Source organism: Nuphar pumila, chromosome 12 (assembly GCF_984573655.1).
Source record: "Nuphar pumila chromosome 12, dmNupPumi1.hap1.1, whole genome shotgun sequence".
In the NCBI taxonomy this organism is placed as follows: Eukaryota; Viridiplantae; Streptophyta; class Magnoliopsida; order Nymphaeales; family Nymphaeaceae; genus Nuphar; species Nuphar pumila.
In genome coordinates, this window is record NC_143260.1 from 39,394,187 (window position 1) to 39,420,254 (window position 26,068).

The window sequence follows — 26,068 nt, forward strand, 5'->3', positions numbered from 1 at the left end:
GAATAGCGTTACAGAGAGAGAGAGATATGATGCATTCAAAGCTCTACAAAATAAAACAGAATGCACACACAAGAGAGAGATGATGCATTCAAAGCTCTAAAAAATAAAATGGAATGCATACATATAAGAAATGGAGGAGGGTGGCCAATGGTCCGGCGGCATCACTTGAGCAAGGAAAAAGCTTCCCACGGTCCGACAGAGACCACAGAGAGAGAGGAGGGAGGATGAGGCCAATGGTCCAATAGTGTCACCCAAGCAAGGAGGAGGAAGGTCGATGGTTCAACAGATAATGCAAAGAGAGAGGAGGGAGGAGGAGGTTTCGACGGCATCACTTGAGCCCGAGCAAGGAGGAGGCTTTGAGAGAGGAGGGAGGCAGTCTAGAAAATCTGCAGATAGAGAGAGAGAGAGAGCGAAATAAAAAAATAAATAAAAAGGGCTCGTCGGGCCCTGATTATAAACTCTATAATGATGACCTTTATGACGTCATTATAGAGTCTATAAGTAAACTATATAATGGCAACACGAGCATGTCATCATTATAGAGTAAACCCTATAACAACCTCAGTGAAATGTCACAATTATTGATTTATAACAGGTATATTGTTAACAACGATATACAAAGTCCTTGTTACAGAGTAAAACCCTATAACAACACCATTTATATATCACCATTATTTCTCTTTAACAACAAGATTATCTACCATTAAATATTGCCATTAAATTGTTTTAATGAAAATATTTAACGGCCAGATAATGTCATCGTTAAAGATATACCTTTAACGGCGATATATAAGGGCATCATTATAGATATGTCTTTAATGACGATAGGTGTGCAGGGGCAAGGTATTCAAGATACCATCCTTCTCGCCGTTATTGATAAAACAATAATGAGGAGTTTCATGGCCATAGTAGAATAATAACAGCATAAAATTTATGTCATCGCTAGTACCTAGTAAGTAGCGGGTCAAAAATATGTCATTAGCCATTGATCAATAAGGGTGACTTTTGTTGTCGCCATTGAAGAGTCACTGCTATTGACCCTCATCCTTGTAGTGACAATCCACCTATATTTGCTCTTATTAGTTTGGATCTGGATCAAATTTAACATTTTATTCAAGTCTCCAACATAGTATTTTGCATTCTACCACTCTTTGTTGGATCTGGTATTACCATGAAAAATCAAACATCTTTCCACCCTCACTGCATTGAATTTAACTTATACCAAATCCATATCACAATCCAATGTTCTAGAAGTCACATCTAGGTCAAGATCAGCCACGATCTACACCATATTAGTGGAGGTCACTAGCATGACCAACGAGGTGGTGGTGAAGGCGCCGGATCAAACTCCACTGGAAAACAGGTGTATATGCAATGTTTGAAGGTGTGCCATGTAAGGCAGAGTGGCCGTGTGGTTTGCCTTGTTTGGGGGCATGTCCATTAAGTGGTCTGTTCTCGATAAGGGTTCCTTGCAGTGTTATCAACATTGATGTATATCGACTTGAATCACCTAATACGTATTGTATCGCTAGAAAATCAATATGGAACTGGCGTAAACATGCTAATTTAAAATTAGTTAAAATTAGTTAAAATTAGTTTTTTTTAATATTATTCAACTATTATTTTGACACGTGGCTTTATAAGTTAAGTGATTCAAAGCAATTCATCCCTGAATCAATATAATCAAATTCACCTGAATTGTTTAGAAAATGATTCATGGCCTGAGACAATATTGACAACAATAATTCCTTGCCATCAAAAAAGGAAAAATCATAGCATTTACTCTTGTTTAGGGATGATACTAGACTAGAGAAAAGCGGGGATCCATTCGAACCCGCCCCATTTGAGGCAAGGATGAAAGACATGAAACGAAGAATGAACTAGGGATGGAGGTGAAAATAAAAACCCGTGCAGGGATGGACTTACACTTTCTCCCACCCCACCTTGACCTGTTCCCCATCCTAGTTAGTAGAATAACTAAAATACCCTTATTTATTTAATAAAATTTCATAGAACTCCTATATGTAAATTTCTATTGCTAAATTTTTAACTTTAAAGTCTAAAAAAAACCTTTTCGACTTCTTCAATTCTCCTTTATCTCCTTCTTTCGATCACCATGGTCGACCTTTTTAGCCTCCTCTCAAGGCTCCTCATGCCGCTCGTTGTGACAACTCAAACCTCTCAGTGGCTTGGCCTCTCTTTTTCTTCCTTCTAACAAACACAATGGTAGTAGATGAGGATGGTAAATTTGGTGAGATTGCGTAACAAGGAAGAAAGTGAAGATGGAGATAAGGATGGTAAATTTGAGACGGGATGGAGGTTTAAAGTCTTCCTCCACGTCATGAGAATGGAGGTCACTATTTTGAGATGGGACGGGGATGGAGACCTTGTCTCCCTCACTCACCCCGGTCCATTGTCATCTTTACTCTTCTTATCTGACTGCCATCAATCCATCATTATGACAAATATCAATCATTTTTCTTGAAAATTGCAAAAAATATGTTCGCCTATCCGTACAAAAAACTCTAAATATTGGTCGAAATTATTTTTTCCTTAAAAAAAACTTCATTTGTTTTTATTTTTTAATTAATTATTTGTCAATATTTTGCAAGAAAACATGCAAACATATTTTCACTAGAAAAAGGATGGGGCGATTTTGCCATGTTGGGCTTTTGTCATTATGGAGTCACTATTGGACAAAAGTTTAAAACGGCAAAATAACATACGCCAAATTCTCACGAGAAATTTAAAAATGCTCACATTTCTCATGTTTTATGGCAAAATATCAGCAAGATAAATCAATCAATGAATTATTAATTATACTTGTTAAGATAAAACAAGACATATATATGAAAAAGTACCACGTTTTCTTGTGTAACAACTGATATATCAGTAAATAGCATATAAAAGCATGATGTTTTGTAAATAATAGTACACTTATATTTTGAAAATATCATGACTTTTTCAAAACATGACTGACATTTGACATCATGGTTGGGACTAGTGGTGGAATCATGTAAGGATGGACAGGTCTTGGGGGTCATGGGGCACGTACGGTCTCATAATAAGCCTTAGTAAATGTGTATTGAGACTTTGTTTTGGGCCTATTTAAGGCTGGGTTTTAAATTTTAAATATGGTTATAAATATCTCTGGTAATTTGAGTTTCTCACAACTTTCTTATGAGAAACCGCATACTTTGAAAGTTGTGATAATGGTGCGAGAAATTCAAAATATTTCCTATTTTGAAATTTAATGGTTATCATAATAATTGATACTTTTTTTAAATTTAATATTTTACACATTTTCATTGTCTTTTCTATAAACTTAAGTGTACCAGGATTCTTCAAGATTTTATTCGAAAAAGTAAAGTATTCAATGTTTATCAAGATATCTCTTGCTAAGAAAATCCCAAAAAGGAGATTTGAGGTATTTTTTTCTCAGGTAGTTGGAGAGAGTAAGATTACTATTTTAGAGAGAGAGAGGGGTGAGAGAAATAGATTATTATTTTCCAATGAGAGACCACTATTTCCTGCGGAAAGAGAGAAGGAATGCTATTTTCTAGAGAGAGAAAGATTACTATTATTTTAGAGAGAGAGAGAGAGAGAGAGAGAGATTTTGAAAAAGATGGACCGAATCTACATGAAATTTACAAGCGCCAAAGACAAACCTTCTTAGGAAACCCAACCCCTCCTTTAGAGGCTGCCTATGCGCAGGCGCCTGCTCGAGCAGTCGCCAGTGAACAGTGTCGCAAATTCGTCTACATGCGATCAGTGGCAAACTTGGTATTTTTAGTATTCCGGGGCAATAATATGTATGTCCGTACTATTACCTCTAAAGCGCATGGTCACAGAAAGCGAGGAGAGCTGAGATAGCGTACACAAAAAATAGCCTGTTGACGGAATTACCCCTATATTCAACAGGAAATAGCGAGATTGTATTTTCAAGTCAAAGGAAAAGCACTGTCCTTTCTCCAACCCCATAAAAGAAGATCCAGCAGAAGATTTACCCAATTACATAAAAGCCCTTGTCTTTAACCTAGAATGACGTGACTGCCGTAACTCCAATAATTGGCAATCTAACTTGGGTTAAGGGGCCTAGTTAGAGCACGAATAGACACTACTAGGCTTGTTGATGGGCTTAGTTGTTATGGAGCGGGACTTGGTCAATCCTTCTTGAGTCAAGCAAACCCAGCTGCACCTAGTTCTTCATACCAAAGAGGCAGCTTTTGGCTAGACTTGATAGACCACGGAGTAAACATGGCCATGAACACGGGGGTGGTTGTGAGGGTGCTGAGATGAATGGACCGGATCAAACTCCAATGGCGCATGAGTGTGTTCGTAGCTTTTAGAGGTCCGCCGAGTAAAGCAAGGTGATCGTGGATCCCCACCTAGGATTTTTCTAGCATTGATTAAGGTTTCTCATCATAAAAAACAAAGATTCTTATTCAAAGCTTTTTAAATATTAATGTCATCTCCTAGCTAAGATGACCACTTTGAATCAACAGGCTAAGTTATCAGTCAGAGGTAAGAAAACAACAACTATGACTAAATTTCGCTGGAACAGTACAAAGAAACAGGTTTCAAACAATGGTTATATTTCAGAACCTTTGAGCAAGCTACACGGATCATCACATCAAGTGACAAGTTCGACCAAACAACGAAGTTGGCTGCATGCTTGATTTGGGATAGATCATAGACCAACTCCTGACTTCCCTAAAGCTAAGTGGATTGAGCCAACCTAACCAAACTCCTATGCTTTGACTGAACAATTAACTTGACTAAGACAAAGATCCTTAAAAGGTATTCTAGTATTTTTGGTACTAGATAAAAGTCAGACACATCCTTTTCACTGTTAAGATCATTTCTGTAAAAAAAAAATCTTTTTTTCTCTCATCTCTTCACTTGCACTGACTGTGAGTCGGTCTGCACCTCGTTATTAGTTGAAAGAGTGGGGGAAGGTGCTGCTCTTCTTACTGTCTGGCCCTCCTTTAACTCTTCACCTTTCTGTGGCACCATTACCAACATGAGTAAATCTCACTAGTTTTTCTCTTTTTTTTTGCCATTTGGAGACAATGGTGTACATTGGTAAGGTTTTTATCTCTACAGTGATTGTTTTCAGCTTAAGTTTCAAAACCCTTTCGTTCAGTGATCTTCTGCTTCACCAAAATTGCTCTTTCTCTGGTTTTCTTTGTTTTTTGGGGTTTCCCTGAGATTGGTTTTTCCTTTTATAGAATGAGGAAGGTTGGTGCCTTTGGTGGAGGTTGAATGGTGGCTTTGTTGAAGGAGAAGTTGGTGTAGACAGAGGAGATGTTTGGGTTTTCAAGGAGGCGGATACGTTTAGGAAGGTAAACGTTTGATTTTTAGTGTTTTGTTAGTTTGATAAGTATGATTGTTTTAAATGGTATCATTGTCAAGTCTGTTTGGCTTTTCTCTGTTTTGGGTAATGTTGGTGTTTCTTTTTGTTTCTCAAGAATGTTAAGTGTGATGAAGAGTGACCCATCAAATGCAGATGGGGAATTTTGGAATTGGGTCATAAAAGTTTTAGTGTGGAGAAGGAGTGTTATTTGTTCCTGGTTGTAATGTGCATTATGGCTCTGTTGAGACCCTCTTTTTAGGTTTGGTGTTGTCTTATGCAATGTGATGGTCTTCGGCTTCTTGTGTAAGGATAAATAAAGCATCATTTTGTTTGTTAGTAGTGTATGGAGAAAGTGTAGGCTAGAGAGAGGAAAGGAACTTTCATCAATGCATTTTATTGAAAGTACAATTGAACAAATTGAGGGCTAACTTATTGTGAAAAAAGTCGCATGAACATAGACGAAGAGAGAGGGAAGAAAAGAAGCTATCCAGAGTTTGCATTTTGCAATTCCTTGAGGTGTGCACAGTAAGCCTTATTTAAGATCAGTTGCGTATGTGAAGTGAATAGTGCCCCTAAAGGTCTAAGTTTATTGACTCTAATCTTGATCAACTCAACCTAATTTCGTTATATTGATAGTGAAAATTACTTACTCAAATGCTGAAATAAATATCTAAATCTACTAAATACTATACTGCTTTTACATTTTTGCATTGGGTAAATGCTTAGAGATGGTAACCTTTTGCATTCACATCCTATGCCAGTACACCTCCACCCCCCCCCCCCCCCGTCTTTCCGCCGCCAATCACATTGCTAGTATCAATTTTTTTTTCTTTCAAGTAGATGCCCTATCATCATATGTGTGTATTCAGTGAAGTATGGATCCTTACGCCAGCTTTCACAGTGTGTTGTTTCTCCAATAAAATAATCTTATGATGTCTAGCTGTTGCTCTTTCTGGGATTAAAGTCTGCTCAGTTATCATATGGTCCTCAATATTGCCTCTGTCTTGTATCAGATTGAAAGTACAGCTTGGAGATTCTGCTCAGGGAGCTAGGAGCCCTGTGCGGCATCCTAAACACATCAGCCATTCCAATGTAAGCCTTTCCATGTTTATGGGTAGTTATATGCTTGTACCTCTATTCATGATTTGACAAAAGCAAGAAGATACATAAATAGAAAAAATAATCATATATAAATTTGTGTTAGCATTTGTGCACACAATGCAAACCTTTGAAGAAAGCCTTATTTGGATATCCTTGTAGGGAGAAAATGTTACATCAACGAACACCCACTCAACAGAGTCCTACTCCAGCGGATTTGACACCCTATTTTTACCAGAATTTGATATTAATAACTGCACTTCTGACACCTGCAAAAACTGGACGGAGCTGGCTACCAGTGGGGAAAAGCCTGCGCCTCGCTTTAGTGTAAGAGATTGTTATTCACGCTATCATAAATTTTATTTGTCAAGTCTATACTTTCACCTCATCAGTAAAATGCATTCACATTGGGGTTTTAAGAGTGGATGATGAAACTACTCTTTTGAATAGCATGAAGCAACAGTCATTGGAAGTAAGATGGTGGTGGTTGGTGGTGATTCAGGTCATGGATTATTAGATGATGTCCAGGTAATATGCAATTTCTTTTTAGCAACGTATAGTTTAAAATAGCAAGGAAGGTGTTTATGTGATAACATATCTTATCTTCCATGCGAAGGACTGTCGATTTAATATTCTTATTTTGCCTGACAATGTTCATTTTGTTTGATGACTTTTTGCTATGTAGCTTTTACCGTTGTCGATATTCTCTGATGATTTGCTTTCACAATCTTTGCATCTTTTCTTCAGATTTTGGACTTCAACAAACTCACCTGGTCAACAACAAAGTCTGCTCCAAAAGCTTACTTTTCACCATCCAGTCTGCCCTCCAAGGTTCCTCCATGCAAGGGGCATTGCCTGGTTAGTTCTTTTACAATTCCAAAATTGGATTTGCTTTACCTGGTTTCTATGTTAGTACGAGGCCACATTTCAAGAAATCATCATACTTGTATCTAATTACTTGCCATCAAATTGTGATGAGGCAACATGTAATTTACGCATATTTCATGAAGGAACTAAACTTGAATATCTTTCATTTTAACATATTCTATGTTGAGCAGGTTTCATGGGGAAAAAAGCTACTCCTGATAGGAGGAAAAAGCAACCCCACATGTGAGAGAGTTTCAGGTTGAAACATAAGCCTTTTATTTCTTGGGCTGATTTTGATCTTTCTAGATGCTGAAGTATTGACTGACTCAAATTTCATTTATGTCAGTTTGGGCTTTTGATATAGAGACAGAATGCTGGTCACGTGTTGAAGCAAAAGGCGATATCCCGGTACTCCCTCAGACATGGCATTAGAATATTTTATGTGGGATGTATTCAGAAATAGTTCACCGGATGTCACTTTTGTCCTCCATTGCTATTATTGATGATTGTGGGATGTGGAATACATGCATTCTCTTCTCTTTGTAAATGGTATCCTATGTAAAGCGTTACAAATGATTTTGGTTTTCATGTGTGATGAGGATGAGGATGAGGATGCTGTTATGACTTCCAATTTCTAGAAGTTTTCTAATCGCCAAGCAGCCAACTTCATCTTTGGTTTTCGTGTGTGATGAGGATGCTAGTTATGGCTTCACAATCTTTAGAAGTTTTCTCATTGCCAATTTCATCCATTGGCTCCGTGAATTGCTTAGTTTTGATTCGTGAATTATATTTTTTAATTTTTTCCTGTATGAAAAATTGTAGATCCTAAGCCTTATTTTCTAGAGTAACAGGTAGCTCGTAGTGGACACTCTGTGACCAGATCAGGTTCTGTTTTGATCCTTTTTGGTGGTGAAGATGTCAAAGGAAGGAAACTAAATGATCTTCATATGTTTGATCTGAAATCTCTTATGTGGCTTCCTCTTCATTATACGTGAGTAGGGATCTCGATGCAGCATGTGGTCATTGTTGTACTTTATTTTCCCCAAACCATATCATTGTGAAAAATCTGTGGCCCTTAGTGGGCCAACATGTGTTCGTATCAGTTATATTCATCAAAGAACATCAAGAAATGCATTATTTTATGGCTGCCCAATAGATTACACTAATTTTCCAAAGATTTTGCACAGTGGAACAGGGCCATCCCCCAGATCAAACCATGTTGCTGCTCTTTATGATGATAAAATGCTTATCATATTTGGTGGTGCAGCAAAGTCCAGGATTCTCAATGACCTATATTCACTTGATTTTGAGACAGTATGTAATAATTTATCTATGGAATCCAACTTATGATGTTGTTTTTGTTTTCCTTCTTTATCTTTACTCTTTTTTCCCCAGATGGTGTGGTCAAGACTTAAGAATCGAGGTTTCCACCCGTCTCCAAGAGCAGGATGCTGTGGTGTTCTATGTGGCACTAAATGGTACATAACAGGAGGTGGAAGCAGGAAAAAACGTATGTATAGTTGATTTTTCTAGTTGGAAAATACAACACACTGTTTTAGATTTATACGTAGGGGTGTCAATGGGTCGGGTTTGGTTCAGACCCAGGTGGAACCATACCTGGCACCAATTTTTGGGTATGGTATCGGGTCTGGACCCGGATCTAATCAGACCCACCATAAAAACCATACCCCGGACCCAATAAGAACTACATGAACCAGACCCCCTGTCAAATACTATTTTTTATCATTTTTACATTGAAAATTTGTGAGTCTTAACCGGAACTCAGGTTGGGCCCAGGTCTGGTATAAAATTTCACAAACTATACCAAGATTCATGTATTAATCTGACCTTCGGGTCTGGACCCAGGTCTTAATCGGGTCTTTTTATTTATCACCATACACGGACTCTGTAGGGTTTGGTATGGGTCGGGTCCGGTTAAACCTGACCCGTTGACGCCCCTATTTATACATCTTCGCCATTAAAGGTGCTACTGTTTTGAACACCATCTCTTTTGGCTTAATAAGGAAGTGATTTTGACACTGCTAATTTGCCATATAATACAAACCTGCTGTGTGATCTAGTTGATTTACTTACTTGCTCATAATTGACATATTCTTTCATGGAAATGGATTGATAAGTATGGTATTCAGGTTGGTGGAAGAAGGCACTTCTACTTTTTACTATCTATAATTTTTGTTCTAATTAGTGTGCTTCTTCCATATTAATTGGTACACTACTTTAGGAATTTATGAGTAAACATGGTTAATGTTTTTCATCCTGTTCCTTAAGGCTCCTTTAGAGACGTGAATAACTGGGTTGTACTCGGGATGGATCTAGGCATTATGGTCTCCGACTTATTCAGATCCGGTCCAATTGGATTCAGAGTCAGATAAGATCAGATAAAGCCGAATCCAGATCCCATTAGCTGAAAATTCAAAACTTTTACATATTTGGATTTTAGTTGGATTCAGCCTTAGATTTGGATACAAAGCCCAATACTGAATACAGATCTGTCTAGTAATCGGGTTCAACTTTAACTACCAAATCTGACTAAATGGATTCGGATTTGGGTCAAGTGTTGGATTACATCTGACCCATTGCTTCCCTAATTAGAGAGAAAGTGGTTGGAGAGAATTCGAGGGGTTTGGGCAAATGAGGCAATAGGAGAGTCTAAAACAGAGAACTAACATCTCTTCCAGGAAGAGTTTTGTTCTCTCTCTGATTTTCCTCAAAATTTAGGAAAAGACTAGTCTCTACCATTAGGTAACAAAGGTTTCTGAACTCTCCCCCTGTGCCATTCTTTCCTCTCCTTAAACAAGCTAATTCAACTTCCAAGCTTAACATAGTGCGAGCTCTTTGGTTACTGTGGTGCCAAGGTGATTTTGGAATACCGTTGCTTTCCTGTCATACTTCAAGAGGTCCAGGGCCTTCAACAAAGTGTATCTTGTCTCTCTGTTCATTTTCCTTGGACTATGGGACTTTGAAAATGTTTAGCAGATTTGAGTTTCTTGACCATGTGGTAGGGAAGGAAAGATTTTGAATCTTGTGTTTCTTCTTCTCGTCTTCTTGCACATAGATTGATATATTCCTTAGACATGATGTCTTTATTGTGATCAAAATGTCATGCTTCTTGGTTGATAAACTATGTTTAGGAGAAAGTGCAAAATTATCATAATTGTGGAATAGAGAAGAAAAATAAGAGCTTTAGTGACTAAATGGGATCCTAGTTCTAATCCCAAGTAAAAATGCATGCCAGATATCAGAGAATGATATCAGTGAAGCTTTTTCATTTGGGTGGCTGTTGAAACTAGTCCAATGCTAGGAAAGTTTTTGCATAAATCCTTGGAGCTAGGTATTTTGCCTCCTTTGGTTGGCTAGCACAAATATAAATTTCAATTTCTATCCTTGCATTTGTACAATTTGGTGTAAACTATGAGAACAAGTTTGCTAGTAAGTGCATAAGAGATTACACCTTTTGTCAGAAAAATACGAAACTGTGGTGCTAATTGGGTCATAGTGGATTCTGATTAGTTTAACTTCTGATGCTGTATTAATATATTTAGCCAGATGAGAAAGATCTCTCTCTAGTAGCTCGGATGCATAAAGCCATGGTTTCAATACTCTTTGCTTTCAAATTTATCCTAGTGGATGACATCAATAAATAAGAAAAAAAGAAAAAAGAAAAAAGAAAAAAGAAAAAAAGAGGTGGGATGATGGAAATGCTCCAAGAATTATTGGGTGCAGAAAGATGTTTACGTTGTGATTTTTTTTCACAAAGACAACTTGGCATACATTATGTCCTTAATAAGAGGTGGGATGGTGAAAATGCTCCAAGAATTATATGGTGTGAAAAGATGTTTATGTTGTGATTTTGTTCATAAAGACATCTTGGTAGCAGGATCATACATTATGTCCTTAATGCAGGTTCCATGGGCCATAACTTTGTGGATCTCTACGTCTTATGTCTTATAGCCTGCTTTCTTCTAGATTTGCAGAACCTATTTGTATAAACAATTTTATTGGATTTACCTATTTTGGACCCTGTTTTTCAAAGCCTGAAGATTTGTGACAATACATCTGTGACTCATCAGTTCTTCCTCTTTACAACCTTATTCTTTTGTTTGTTTAATTAACTTCAGATCCAATATTTGGCGCTCCAAGTCAGTTGGAAGCATGAAGAAATATAGCCTGGTTTTATACTGGAGAACATATTATATCTAGGTCATTTGTGTTCTTGAGATTCCTGCTGTTTGTATTTATTGGTGGCATATTTCCCCTGATGCTAAATAGAAGGTCTTCTAAATATTTAATTCTCAAGGTGGTGATTTTTATTATGTTCTGAAAATTCTGTGACATGCAAACACCCCCTAAAAGAAAAGTTAGCTTCCTTTGGAGCCATGAAAATTCTTGGAGCAATTTATAAATGGAAGTCATAAGTATTTTTGCTGAAGTTTTGGGAACTTTCATCCATCCATCCCGTTTTTTAATCTAAAATCGTAAAGGAAAAATTACAGAAGACAGCAAGCTACTTTTTTTGGAGTTGTTGAATATATGAGCAGAACCTGACCCTGCTTTAGGGCTAACAAAATGCAGTAAAAAAACTACCACAAAGAAAAAAAAATTGTAAATGGCAAATATTATCCACAATGTTTCTCATGTAACTGAACTGAATGTGAAATACCCAGGTGGAAAACACAGTCCTCAAGATAAAAGATAAAGTAATCTAGAAAACTGGAAAGACAAAAGTTTTAATTCTGAAGTTGACATTTATTTGGTATGTAACAAATAAATCAGATGAGAATGGAGATAGACAAGAATCATGAAAGCTTGTTTTGCCATAGTTCAGGACTTCTTGTCTGCAATCTATGTCACACAGATACTCCATTTTGACTGCCGTTCTGTATCCCTTTATATACAAGTTAAAATGAAATGGGGATCTTCGAAACACGAGCTTTGATTAACAAGAGCAAGTGTCAAGAATGACACTAAAGCATAACCCTTAAAAAGGGTATAACTGGAAACAAAATAAAAATAAAAATGTATTCTTTATTGATATGAAAAACCAATTGCTTAAGAAGCATTGGAGTAAAATACAAGAGGGGCTGCACCCCTTTATATACACAGCTGAAAGAGGACTCAATAGAGCTGTTGGGCACAGTCCAACAACTCTATTTAGAGCTGTTGGACTGTGTCAGTCCAACAGCTCTATTAAGAGCTGTTGGACTGTGTCAGTCCAACAGCTCTATTGCTAGTCAAGTCTGGACAGGACTTGACTAGCAACAGTCATTCTAGTTCAAACTGAACTAGATGACATAAAGACAAAATAAAAATAAAGGGAAAAAATACAGAAAAGAAAGAAATTAAAAATGTATTTATATATATATAATAATATAATATTATTATATATACATATATGTACAATTTTACATTTTAACACTCCCCCTCAAACTTACAGTACAATGAGCGAAAGTTTGTCTAAGAGAAAGTGAAATCGGGGAGCAGCGAGAGGCTTTGTAAAGAAGTCTGCTAACTGATATTCTGAAGTGACATATGGCAGATCAATTATCCCGTGTAAATATTCCTCTCTGACGTAGTGACAATCCATTTCGATGTGTTTGGTGCGTTCTTTGAATGTTCTGTTACTGACAATGTAGATCGCACTTTTGTTGTCATAACACATTTGTGAAGCCTTTGTTGCTTCAACTCCCATGTCAGCAAGCAGTCGTCGGAGCCAAACTACTTCCATGGTCGTGGTTGCCATGGCTCTGTATTCAGCTTCGGTGGATGAGAGAGATACCTTCTGCTGCTTTTTACACCTCCACGAGATTAATGATTCCCCTAAAAAGACACAAAAGCCAGTGGTTGAGTGTCTGTTATTGGGATCACCTCCCCAATCAGCATCAGTATATGCAATTAAATCAAGAGAAGAGGAGGAAGATAAGAAAAGTCCTCGTGAAAGAGAGGACTTGATGTATCTGATAATACGCATGATTGCTCCCATATGAACAGAAGTAGGAGCATGTTGAAATTGACTTGCTGTATGAACAGCATGTGCTATATCTGGTCTGGTAATGGATAGATAGGAAAGTGCCCCGACAAGCTGTCTGTAAGGAGTAGGGTCTGCAAGAAGTTCTCCATCATCAATCTTCATTTTAACATTAACAACTTCTGGAGTGTCAACTTTCTTATCATCAGTAATACCAGACCTGAAAACAATATCAAAAGCAAATTTAGTCTGAGATAATAAATATCATCTAGGAGAATAAGCAACTTCAATGCCTAAAAAATATCTCAACAAGCCCAAATCAGTCATTTCAAAATGAGATTTAAGAAGTGTTTTGATTGTTTCAACTCCCTGTTTATCGCTTCCGGTGATGATCATATCATCCACATAGAGAAGAAGCACAATGATCCCTGCATCAGAATTCTTAATAAACAAAGCAGTGTCAGTTAAACAGAATTGAAAACCAATATCAATCATAACACGACTAAACCTATCATACCAAGCTTTTTGTGCTTGTTTAAGTCCATAAAGAGCTTTTTCTAAGCGAAGGACTTTACTCTTAGGAATACTTAGACCAGGAGGGGGTTCCATATATACTTCTTCAACTAGCTTTCCATTTAAAAAAGCATTTTTGACATCCATTTGAAAAATAGACCATTTTTTGATAGAAGCTAAGGCAATTAAGGTTCGGACAGTAGTCATACGAGCCACCGGAGCAAAGGTTTCTTCATAATCAATCCCATATTCTTGGGCATAACCTTTGGCTACTAAACGGGCTTTATATCTTTCAAGAGTACCATCACTCTTGGTTTTAATTTTATAAACCCATCGACATCCTATAGTTTTTTTCCCTGGAGGAAAATCTTGAATATTCCATGTAGAAGCCTTTTCAAGTGCATCTAATTCAGCTTTCGTGGCTTCTATCCATTTGATATCATTTTTTGCTTGAAAATATGTGGATGGTTCTTCATATGAGTGAATTAATGCAATAACTGCCCTATATGTGGGTGAGAAAGACTCGTATGATACAAACTTTTCTGGAGGCCTCGAGATTCGGGATGATTGTCTAGTTGGAATGTTAGAATATTTCTCAAGTGCACATGGAGTATTAGACTCTTGTCGCCTGGAATATTGAATACTAGTATCTCTATGAACTTCTTCATTTTCAACATTAAGATCAATAATTCTTGGATCATCATCAAAGTTACAATCAAGGTCATATTCATCAGATGTTGATGTTAGATCTAGCAAAAAGGAGTACTCAGTGACGTCTTTTAATTTTCTAAAATCAAAGAAGCTCTCCTTTTCAAGAAAGGAAACATTTCTAGACACATATAGTTTATTATTTTTGAAGTCAAAACATCTATAACCTTTCTGGTTTTCAGCATATCCTAAAAAGGCACAGGGAATCGCACAAGGGGAAAGTTTATCATTTTTGTCAGTAAATATAAAACATTTGCACCCAAATATTCTTAATCTAGAGTAGTCTAGAGAAATGTTCATAAGTTTTTCAATGGGAGTGATATTTTGTAACGAAGAAGATGACATCCTATTAATGAGATAGGTGGCAGTTAAGGCAGCTTCTGCCCAAAAGTCTTTAGGGACTTGATTTGCTATTAATAAAGTTCTAGTGGTTTCTATAATATGGCGATGTTTTCGTTCTGCCAGTCCATTTTGTTGAGGTGTATAAGGACAAGATCTTTGATGTGTGATGCCATGCAATTTAAGATAATTTTGAAAATCTGTGGATAAAAACTCTCCCCTTGAATCTGTGCGAAAAATAGTAATATCATTTTGAAATTTGTTTTTAACCATATTATGAAAAGTTTGAAAGTATGAAAATACTTCAGACTTATGTTTGAGAAAGTACATCCACGTATGTTGGGAGAAATCATCGACAAAAATAACATAGTAAACAAATCCTCCTTTAGAAATTACTGGTGCAGGACCCCAAACATCCGAGTGTATTAATTCAAGTGGTCTTGAAGAGAAAAAGGTTCTGTTCTGAAATGATTATCTTTTCATTTTGCCGAGAATACAATCTTTACAATCAAATGATTCAGAGTTACAAAATTTTCCTAGATTTGGAAAATGTTGGATTTTGGCTATATGTGGGTGACCAAGTCTCTTATGCCACAGTTCCAACTCTATTTTTTGAATATTATAACAAAAAGCTTTCTTCGGCATTTCCAAAAAATCCATGTAATAGAGTCCTCCTTCTCTATGGCCTTCCCCAATCAGCTTGCCTGACTGGCGATCCTGTACCCAACAACCATGAGAAGAAAAAAAAATATTACACCCATAATCAGAAATTTGAGATACAGATAAAAGATTTAAATTTAATTTGGGAACATGTCTAATTTCTGGAATAAAAAAATATTTTGTTTTATAAATTTTTTCAAAATCTCCTATTCCTTCTATTTCAAGAGAAGTCCCATCAGCAGTAAAAACCTTTGACACACTTGTTTTATTTTTAACACATTTGGATAGACTTTGATTATTTGAGGTCATATGAAAAGATGCACCAGAGTCAAGAAGCCAAGAAATTTTACCTAAATCAGAAAAAGATGAGGCTGCTGCGCCGGTTGAAGCTTCAGATGAGGAAGAGACACCTTTGATGAGAGGCTGAAGGATCTCCATTAGTTGGGCCAGGGAAACTGGTGCATCCTGATCTTTAGGCTCCGATCCAGCAATTGCAGCTCTTTTTTCTCTCAGCTCCTTAAGTTTGGGACATTGTGGCCTGTAGTGTCCCGGTTCATGACAGTGATGACAAATAACTTTCTTCTTATCATAGTCACCATTTTGTCGGTTAAAGTGAGGAGGCCTATATGATCGAACATGATTCCCTGGTCTAGACACGGCTAAAACGGAATCATCTTCAATTTTTAAAGAACCTTTCCGGAGACGATTTTCTTCCATTGTTAACTCTTCAATAGTTTCAACAATAGAAGGAATTTTTCCCCGGTGAAGTAGGGCCGATTTAGTGGTTTCAAATTCCGGCCTTAATCCAGTGATAAACTGGTAAAAATATTCAACATCGAGTTGTTTCTGACGAAGCTCGATGTTTTCGGCACAATGCCACTTTGGTTCTAAAAGGGAAAGTTCTTCCCAAAGTTCGGACAACCCATTGTAATATTCACGAATAGTTTTGTCTCCTTGTGTCATCATTTGAACTTTTTCTTGGAGGTTGCACACGTGTGCAATATCTTTAAGGGAATACATATTCTTAAGGTATTCCCATGCCTTTATCGGCATGATCAAATTTGGCAAGACTTGAGCATTTTTTAATGTCAACGCTATTGATAAGCCATGACATTATCTTCGCATGAGATATTCTCCATTCTTTCCATTTTTTCTCGTATGAGGCAATAGCCTTGATTTTCTCTTCTTCCGATAGAGGGACGTCTTTATCTCCCTCATTTTTAGTAAGAGATAGCTTAGGTTCCGAATCGGAACCATCCACAATCCCCCATAAGCCTTTTCCCCATATATGGTGCTTCATGATTGAAGCCCATGTTACATAGTTCGTATCGCTTAGTTTCATAGGCATGATGGTGACTTTATCATTGTCATCCATCGATTACAAGGAGAGAAAGAATAGGGATAGAAGAGAAACAAGAAGGAAAATGAGAAAGAAAGAAAAAAAAAAATACAACAAGATGTGAAATCTTCTCCAATGAAGTGATAAAACACTTCTCTTCAAGTGGCGAACACTTTTGCAAACGGGCACGGAAACCGAGGCAGCTTTTCCTCAAGATTTAGTACTTCCGCGGCTCTGATACCATAAAATGAAATGGGGATCTTCGAAACACGAGCTTTGATTAACAAGAGCAAGTGTCAAGAATGACACTAAAGCATAACCCTTAAAAAGGGTATAACTGGAAACAAAATAAAAATAAAAATGTATTCTTTATTGATATGAAAAACCAATTGCTTAAGAAGCATTGGAGTAAAATACAAGAGGGGCTGCACCCCTTTATATACACAGCTGAAAGAGGACTCAATAGAGCTGTTGGGCACAGTCCAACAGCTCTATTTAGAGCTGTTGGAATGTGTCAGTCCAACAGCTCTATTGCTAGTCAAGTCTGGACAGGACTTGACTAGCAACAGTCATTCTAGTTCAAACTGAACTAGATGACATAAAGACAAAATAAAAATAAAGGAAAAAAAATACAGAAAAGAAAGAAATTAAAAATGTATTTATATATATATATATATGTAATATAATATTATTATATATACATATATGTACAGTTTTACATTTTAACACAAGTCATACTAGAAACTTCATAAAAACTTCATAAAAAAGGCCATATCCATGTGACATAGTCTGCAACTCTTGTATTCATTAAATATCTTGAATATTCAATTTAATTCTTGAGACATAAATGCAGGATATGCAGAGACTTTGGTCTTTGACGTTCTAAAGGTTGAGTGGTCTGTAGCTGCAACCCCATCATCATCCTCCGTGACGACTAACAAAGTGAGTGGGCTAGAATCTTCTTTAGATAAGAACTTCATGTCCTTTTCTTTCAAGTTATAATGCAAATTGCATTAAGTGAATGTTGTTGTAGATTGCCCTTTTGTGGTAGTTTTGAAGTGAGGTTTGTTGCTTATGATAAACATATAAATTCTACTTTCAAATAAAATTGCAAAAAAATTCGGTTGATGTACAGGGATTCAGTGTGGTACTTATCCAACACAAAGAAAAGGGTTTCCTTGTTGCTTTTGGAGGGAACAAGAAGGAGCCATCTAATCAGGTAAGATGAAATCTCTCTCTCTCTCTCTCTCTATATATATATATATATATCAGAGACACACACACATTAAAATACTATCTTTTAGTTCTTACATCATTTGTCTTAAATGAAAATGTGCTAGTTCAAATATGGTCCTCATTCTCAAGGTTGAGAAATTCAACTACCTATATGATTTGGTTTATAGGGTTTGTTTTCATTCCTATCTCAGAACAAGTTAGGCTACATGAGGGCCTAAGATCTTGCACTAGGTTTTCTTGCTTAGATACTCATTTTTATTGGCTTGATGGATTTAACATGTTTTATTTGTAGACCTGGGTGAGGCGCTGGCCTCATCAATTCAGGTACCCCTACTTCTACTGGTAACCTATGTCACAAAGATTCTTCGACACGGACAAATGACACGAGTTTGACTCACAAGTTCGAAAAATTTCAGAAAATAGGACACGGAATTTTTAATTTTTATCACTAAAATCTATTTTTGATAATTTAATCACAAAAATGCATGTTTTATTGAAAAATGTAAAAAATATTATTAAAAAATTAAAATGATGCCGTACTTGTCAGTGTCCATGATGGCGTGTCCGCTTGTGTCATTAGGGGCACGTCGCCAAAATGGTGTGTCCCTGTGATATAGCTGGTAGCATAATATGTGATACTTGAGCCTTGATATGATTATTACAGGTTGAAATACTTATCGTAGAGCAGAGCAAACAATCAACGTGTCAAAATTCAGCACCAGAAAGGAGCTCACTGCCGGTTGATAATTGTTCAAAGACTAATGTAGAGTTGGTTAATCATGGAACTCCCTCATGTCCAATTGACGGTATTGCAAAGCAGAACTTGAAGTCTGCATTGGAGCAAAATGGTTCCAGTAGGAAATCTCTTTCAGAGTCTTCTATAGATCAGACCCCTGCATCTGGGAATATCTCTCTCCGCAAGCAATTTCACCATGAGGAAGAATGCAGCTTGCAAATGAAAATGCAGAAAGATCTTGAAGAAGACAGAAATAAGGAGCCCGAAGATCATCTATTACCAAGTAATGTTCCCTCGCAGGTATGACTCTAAACCGTGCCTGGAAATCATAAGATGTAAACTAATAAAGGAAACAAGCTTGTGAGATGCATAAAACCCTAGAAATCTTCAAAAGGAGATATTTCAAAGAAAACCAGTGGGCCAAACTGTTGCAAGAACTGCTATAGTTCAGCTCTAGGGTATGGGCTTGATAAGAAATCTTCTCTCACCTGGCTCTCTTGTTTTTTTAAAGCTTCAAGATCTTTGGAACAGTAGGATGACACCCTTCTAATTTTGGATAAGCATGACCATATCAACTCTCTCTCTCTCTCTCTCTCTCTTGCCCAGGTGCACATATGCATGTGGACACAGATGTGCTAACACTTCTATGTCATAGGGAGGAATATTCCATTTGACTCACATATTTTAACAAAGTTGAGTATCTGTTTATATGGAGGTCTCATCTAATACATCAAAGACAGATCAGATCTGGTTCCAACTCACTAAATGCTGGATCGAATTCATATTGGGATTGGTTTAACAACAATATGACAATCTTAGTTTATGAGTTTGAGGGAATCCATGTAATATATATGTGTTACGTATGCTTCCCAACTTGTTTAACATTAGATATCTTACAATTTTGCATGGTTTGGCAGAAAACAAAGCCTTTAGATTCTATGGTTCAAATAGCAACTGCTAAGAGCTTGCCGAATGCTGAAACTGATTCATCATTCATTTTTTACTCTGATAATACAAGAGATTATCACAACCAAGTAAATTTAAATGCATCATCAGAAGATGACAGTATATTGCTGCAAGAAATTGACGGGAAAACCGGCATTACTACAAATGTATGTCAACTTTATGAAGCAAAATTAGCGGCAACACTGAGGAAGAACAATTCTTTGGAGGGACAGCTTTCAGCAGCATTGGCAAGCAGAGATGCGATGGAGAAATACTTGTCTGCTGTAGTTAAGAGTAGGCAGGAGATGGAGAAAAAGCTGGCAGATTCTGTGAAGGAGATAGAGCTGCTTAAGGAAAAGTTGGCATCTGCGGAACTAGCGCAAGAAGAGGCCAACAGCTTATCAAACATTGTCCACTCTGACAATGTGCGTCTTGAACATGATGTTGCATTCCTCAAAGCAGTTCTAGACGACACCCAGAAGGTGAGAGCAATCACACAATGATCATGTTTTTACACAACTATGTTACTCGCTGATTCCACTGTCATCTTTCTTTTCATATACTCTTTGGTAAATAATTCATTGTATATCGTTCTTCAACTGTAGGAGCTGCATTCGACTAGAGGGGTATTGGCTGGTGAAAGGGCAAGAGCTTTCCAGCTTCAGGTAATTTTTTATAGTATGAATTACTGTATATGACTTATAACAGGTTGTCTTGTTTTAGCCGTGTAGCTCATTCTTTCTCTTGCCAATGTTCCATTTTCCCAGAATTAGCATTTGTTAGTGTTTCAGTTTTGTGCTAATCTGTGCAGGTTGAAGTCTTCCATCTCAAACAAAGGTTGCAGTCGTTCGAGAACAGGGCACCTACTCCAAGGAAACCATTCAATGTATAGCACCACTAAGCGCCACTAGAATATTCACCTCGTAGTATCGACTTTTGTGCGCTGAACGTGTAGTTGGGGCAACGTTCTTGGTTAGGACCAGTGGATGATGGCATTCCTTTTGTTTTCTTTGTTTTGAAGCGAGGACACTGTAAAGAGTAAGTTGGCTCCAAAAAGTGTACAAGAGTCAATGGCAATGGCAGAAGGGTTGTTAATAAAAGAAAGATTGGGGTGTCACTCTTTAGAAAGGGTGCAGTAAATTTGTAGCTTGCAGCATTTTCTCAGTATGGCTGTGTAGACAGACGTTTTCCTACTGTAAATAAGCGTGTATGTATTTTGCATGTTCTCCTTCATGTTGGTGGCCGTTGCATTTGTTTGTTTCAACATCCATCATTTAATCATGTAGGCATCTTGTTGGTTTTTTACTATAACATTATAATCTATGGTTAGTTGCCTTGAAACTTTCGTTCTTCTATGCTAATTGGTTAATGGCTGCAACGATGTAAACTGTTTGGATTGGGATGGGACGTGGCCAAATACCATATTTGTGTAACATCTCGATTTGGGGCCTGATAGTTTGAGTTGATGAAAAGCATACTAAAAAGTTTTTTTTTATTGTTTTGTCAATAATTCACTTTTACAAATTTTATCCTTGCTCATATAATAAAATAATAAATGTTTAATGATAAAGAAAAATAAAAACTACTAAGTGCTTTGTCGAATAAGAATTAGCCAATCACGTTCTGCATATGCTAGAGTAAATAAATACTTAAATTTACAACCGTAGTGAGTTCTGTTTGTATATTTTAATTATTTTTTATTAACTTTCTCAAATACTCTGTTACATCAAACTAACATTAGGTTGATTATATCGGTCATAGGCGTTTATAAGTGTAGCAATATGCGTAAAATATTTTAATTTTATATGTTAGCCAAATAATGAATCATATACTCTTAATAATCTCTGAACTATTAGGCACTGCATTGAAACAAAAAGAAAACCCCATCGGTAGCTAGTCGGGAAGTTAGACTCAATTTAAATCTCGTCATGATTCATGTTACAGCTTAACAATGATAGTTTTTAACCTTTTATGATTCTCTAGAGTCTCAAACATTCTATGAGTATAACTCTAAGTTATAAATTAAGTTCTTCATATTGAATAACATTCTCAAGCTCGTATTTCATTTATTTTCTCACGAGTGATATCGTGAAATGATCACAACAAATCTCACTCTTTAATCTCATGATGACATTAGGGTTCATACTTATCTCATACTATATACGCAACGATGTAGAGTCTTCACATCATTAAATCATCGATGACCCACTCTCCATAGTAGCTGCACTTTAATTGCGAACTGGGTAGTCCTTACAACAGGTCATCACTTTCGAGATTTAAGAGGTTATACATGATAATCTTAATATAACCATTCACATGACATGAATAGAATAAAGTGACTCAAGTCTAATTACAATCTTATCATTATGCTTGTTATTTGTAATTTACCACACAGAAATGCTATCACAAAGTAATTCCTTTCTAATATACATGAGATATCACGACTAACATGTGCATGTAATTATCTCATAATTTTATGCATGGTTATTTTATGCATATCATGTTCACACTCAAGATTTATCTTTCAAATTATGCTAGTTTACAACATTATAATAACATGCGATACAAAAAGGTTTATTCACAACTAAAAATATTTATAATATCCCTTCCCTCGAATACGAATATTGTGTTTTAGTCGCAATCGAGTCTCAAGATGTTCTAACAGTAGGATCTAGTTATTACACAAGCATATTTGTATTAATACATATAACCTCTTATATTTTAACAAAATTACCAAACTATTCTTTCTGAATTGACTGGTGAGACCTCGATTTTTTATGCCCTTTATTTAACCAAAACTAGAAAACACATAGATTTCTCTCTACGATATGAGCCCAACGCACTAAATCTTACTTAATTTCGAATTCAGAGTGCAAAGTTATGCTCATTTTACCAAAATAGATCTTGGGTACACACAAAGGTACTTTGGTCATTTAAAAAATTATTCTCAAAATTAAATTACAAACTAGATCTAGATTCATTTTTTATCTGGATCCAAAACTGTCTGATTAAATCCAGACCCACACAAGATCCAACCCATTGTTGAATTGACCAATTCTAGATCCAAACCCATTTCTGATCTGGATCAAGTACTGATCTGAGCCCAATCCAATTTTGTTTTGGATTCAGAACAGTCAGACATGATCCAAACCTAGATATCTTTGAATCTAGTTCTATTTGGATCGGTCCAGACTGGCTGAATCAAGAATCGGTCTGATCTAGATCAGACTGGATCCAAACTGAGAATCAAGACCCAGCCAGACCCGACTCAATCTTGTTCACACGCAGATCAGTTTGGTCTGTCTGAGTCGGTCCAAATCGGTTCGATCCAGACCGATTTGGTTATGAGCCGATTTGAGCTGAACCAACTTGACTTTATTTTTTTTTAAACTCGCATGGTTCGGTTTGGTTCTTTTTAAAGAACCCACGCGAAAAGGGCTCTGCCCCTTTTGTTTTCTCAGACGCAGAGGAGCCAACCTCTTAGCCACCCCTTTCTCTCCTTCCTCCTTGTGACAGAGGGACCGGTCGCCCCCCCCTCTCTGTCGCAGACCCCTCTTTTTTTTTCTTCCTTACGACTCGCCTGCAACCATAGTTGCTGACCCTCTTTTTTGAAGAAGAGCCCCATACCTGCTGTTGCCAGCCTCAAAAATCCGATAAGTTCTTAAATTTTTTTTCTTTCACGCCTTTTCTCACTTGATCAATTGTGGGAAAGGCGCACCGTGAGGGCTATTTATAACCCTCACGGTGAGTGAGGATAACCTCATCCCCCGTCGATTGTGGGGGGTGAGGTTTATCCTCATCCCCCGGAGGCGGTTCCCCCAAATGGGTAACTGTCTCCCCCAATCTATCCCTTCCGATGATTTCATCGGGAGGGTGTGTGTGGTTTTACAAATTTGACTATTGGCTAAATGGATTCGAATTTGGATTCCGATACGGATAATGACATACCAGGTTTTTTACATTTTAACGGATTCGGATATCCATCAAATTCAAATATATCTTGGGTTTCATAATAAATAATCAAAACCATATCCACATCCAATTATATACAGATACTATTTTGGCTTACCAAATGCAACTTAACATAATCAAATTGGGTCAGATATAGGTTAAAATCCAGTCCATTGAGATCTCTGCTTCCAAGGCTGAGATCTTTTTTCAGCTTGATGTCGATGGCCATTGCACCTCCCTTTTTTCTGGGGTGAAGTGAAACCCACCAGGATTGAGCTGTAACTGGCTTGAACCCGATTGCGGTTAACCTTAGAAGAATAGAGCGGCCCCACAATACTACTCTATACCTAAAAGGGGTTTTATCCAAGAGAGAACTAAACTTGTGATATTTGGGGCCTTAAGATGTCTTGACGCTCACCCTAAACAATTGAATGATACAATGGCCATTGCACTTCCTGATATCAATAAGATGCATTGTTAGGTGCTCCATTTTCCCCAACATACTTAAGCTCCTACTCCATCTTTCTTCATTTTATGATGATATATACATCTAGCTTGACTCGCTTTGTTAAATTTCAATGTATGACACATTTTCAGGAAACTTTCTTATAGTTGCTTCTTGCTCACTGGTTAATGGCTGTCAAAGCAAAGATAATTTTTCCTACATGTTTAAACATTTTGGTGGCCATTTTTGAAGTAAAGAAATTTTTTGATTGCATATAAAATCTGAAAAAAGAATCTAAGTTTGTCTTGCTTGAAGAATTTAATGTTATTAATCTAATGATTTTCGGCAATGGTGTACTAGAGACTAGGTTTGTCAAAGAGCTCGAACAAACTAGTAAACTAGGTTTGGCAAGCCAAACGTAAAAAGTAGGTGTTAGACTCGGCTCAGCTTGTACAAATTCATTAGGAAGTAATGAATACATTTTACATCAACTAATAGTATAGACTAATTGATTGAAGCCTTTGGTTTGCATGCAATTGGTATAGAGATAAAATCTTATTGATTCCAACTTTGAAATAATGTATTTTCATGTAATCCTATTATTTCCATATCTAAATCAATATTTTTTTTCTATGAACAAGCCAGCTCTAGATCAGCTCGTTTATTTCGCGGTCATTATAATCTCGAACTTGGGTCAGCACGCCACAATAATGAGCCAAGCTTGAATGCTTCAAACTTGTTTTAAACTCTAACATTGGTTCTCTTAAATTTTTTTCATGCTTTTTTCAATTAATATGTATAGGTTTCAACTTTGAATGTTCATTAACACAAATATGATTTTATATTTTATATTTCTAAACTCTTTCCAGTGAAACAAATACAATTTATGAAACTTTTCTGCACAATAATTTCTTCCCCTCATGTTCATTTTTGTCAACCTTCTCCTACACTAATTTCTTTCACGACATGCTGATTTTGTCCCTTTTGACATTGTCAATGATTTCCAAGCAAAGAACTTCCATGATCGATACCCAATTAGCAAAGAACTATCATGCTGTCATTGTAAAGGAGAATGACAATATAAATGCATCAATATGATAAACACTTTATTCTCCCTCTCATAAATAAATACACAAAGCAAAAATATTTTTGTGTCTTGTAGTTGCCATACTCAGGACAAATAAAATTTATAGATAACACTTAAAGATGTATTTTATTTGCCCCCATTAAACTTAAAACTAGTTGTCTATTGGAATTAAAACCAACACTTAGGGTTGCTAAAAGTGCCATGTCAGCATAACTACAAATGCATCCAGAATATTATGGTTGTTACCAAATTTACCAAAGAAAGTGAGGCACGAAGTGTGAAGCATGAAGCGACTGTTTCAAAAGTATCTTAATCAAGCATAAGGCACATGAAAGCATAAGAGAAAGTGACTAAAAGGTAATAGCCTAAGAGAATATAAAGTATCATAACAAAAGACATATATAAAACATTTGTTTTTACTTTAAGGCAGGTTGGTCATAGGGTCCCACCCAGGTTTTTCTTGGCTTTGTTGAGGGTTCCTCATTATGTGAAAAAAAAACATTGTTTTTACTTATCTTTAATCATTTTATTTGAAAATGATATACCATTGTAAACACCTCAAATTTTCTGTGTTCGCTCACAAACCCTTTTCCCTTGCCACTGGGATCCACTCTCTAAATCCTTCAGGGAACCAGATGGTCGATATCTGAGCCAGGGCCATTCAGAGCTCGAATTTTGCCCCTAATTCAGATATTTCAAAATTTAATTTTCAATTTCAATCATCAATTCTTGCCTTCGAACAAAAATGTTCAATTCTTTGTCTCTGGCAGGGGTCCAGGACTTCAAATCCCTCATCCAAGGT

General features: G+C 36.7%; 1 protein-coding gene across 1 annotated transcript; it reads left to right on the forward strand.

The window, feature by feature from the left end:
- The first annotated feature begins 4,914 nt into the window (after positions 1 to 4,914).
- On the forward strand, positions 4,915 to 21,117 carry LOC149820795 (uncharacterized). The gene is made up of 17 exons (XM_089982165.1): positions 4,915 to 5,085; positions 5,232 to 5,345; positions 6,370 to 6,448; positions 6,617 to 6,781; positions 6,905 to 6,982; positions 7,202 to 7,312; positions 7,513 to 7,579; positions 7,668 to 7,729; positions 8,173 to 8,312; positions 8,509 to 8,635; positions 8,717 to 8,831; positions 17,720 to 17,808; positions 18,002 to 18,085; positions 18,767 to 19,138; positions 19,756 to 20,265; positions 20,389 to 20,448; positions 20,595 to 21,117. Exons 2-17 carry the CDS (start codon positions 5,308 to 5,310, stop codon positions 20,673 to 20,675), a joined length of 2,178 nt encoding a protein of 725 aa, XP_089838291.1. The 5' UTR covers positions 4,915 to 5,085; positions 5,232 to 5,307; the 3' UTR covers positions 20,676 to 21,117.
- The last annotated feature ends 4,951 nt before the right edge of the window (positions 21,118 to 26,068 follow it).

Excerpts from the sequence above, each read along its gene's own strand:
- LOC149820795 (XM_089982165.1), top strand. The coding sequence starts at position 5,308 with ATGTTTGGGTTTTCAAGGAGGCGGATACGTTTAGGAAG. Across the intron at positions 6,983-7,201 it reads GATTATTAGATGATGTCCAG|ATTTTGGACTTCAACAAACT; the intron begins GTAATATGCAAT and ends TCTTTTCTTCAG. Across the intron at positions 18,086-18,766 it reads AGAAGGAGCCATCTAATCAG|GTTGAAATACTTATCGTAGA; the intron begins GTAAGATGAAAT and ends TGATTATTACAG.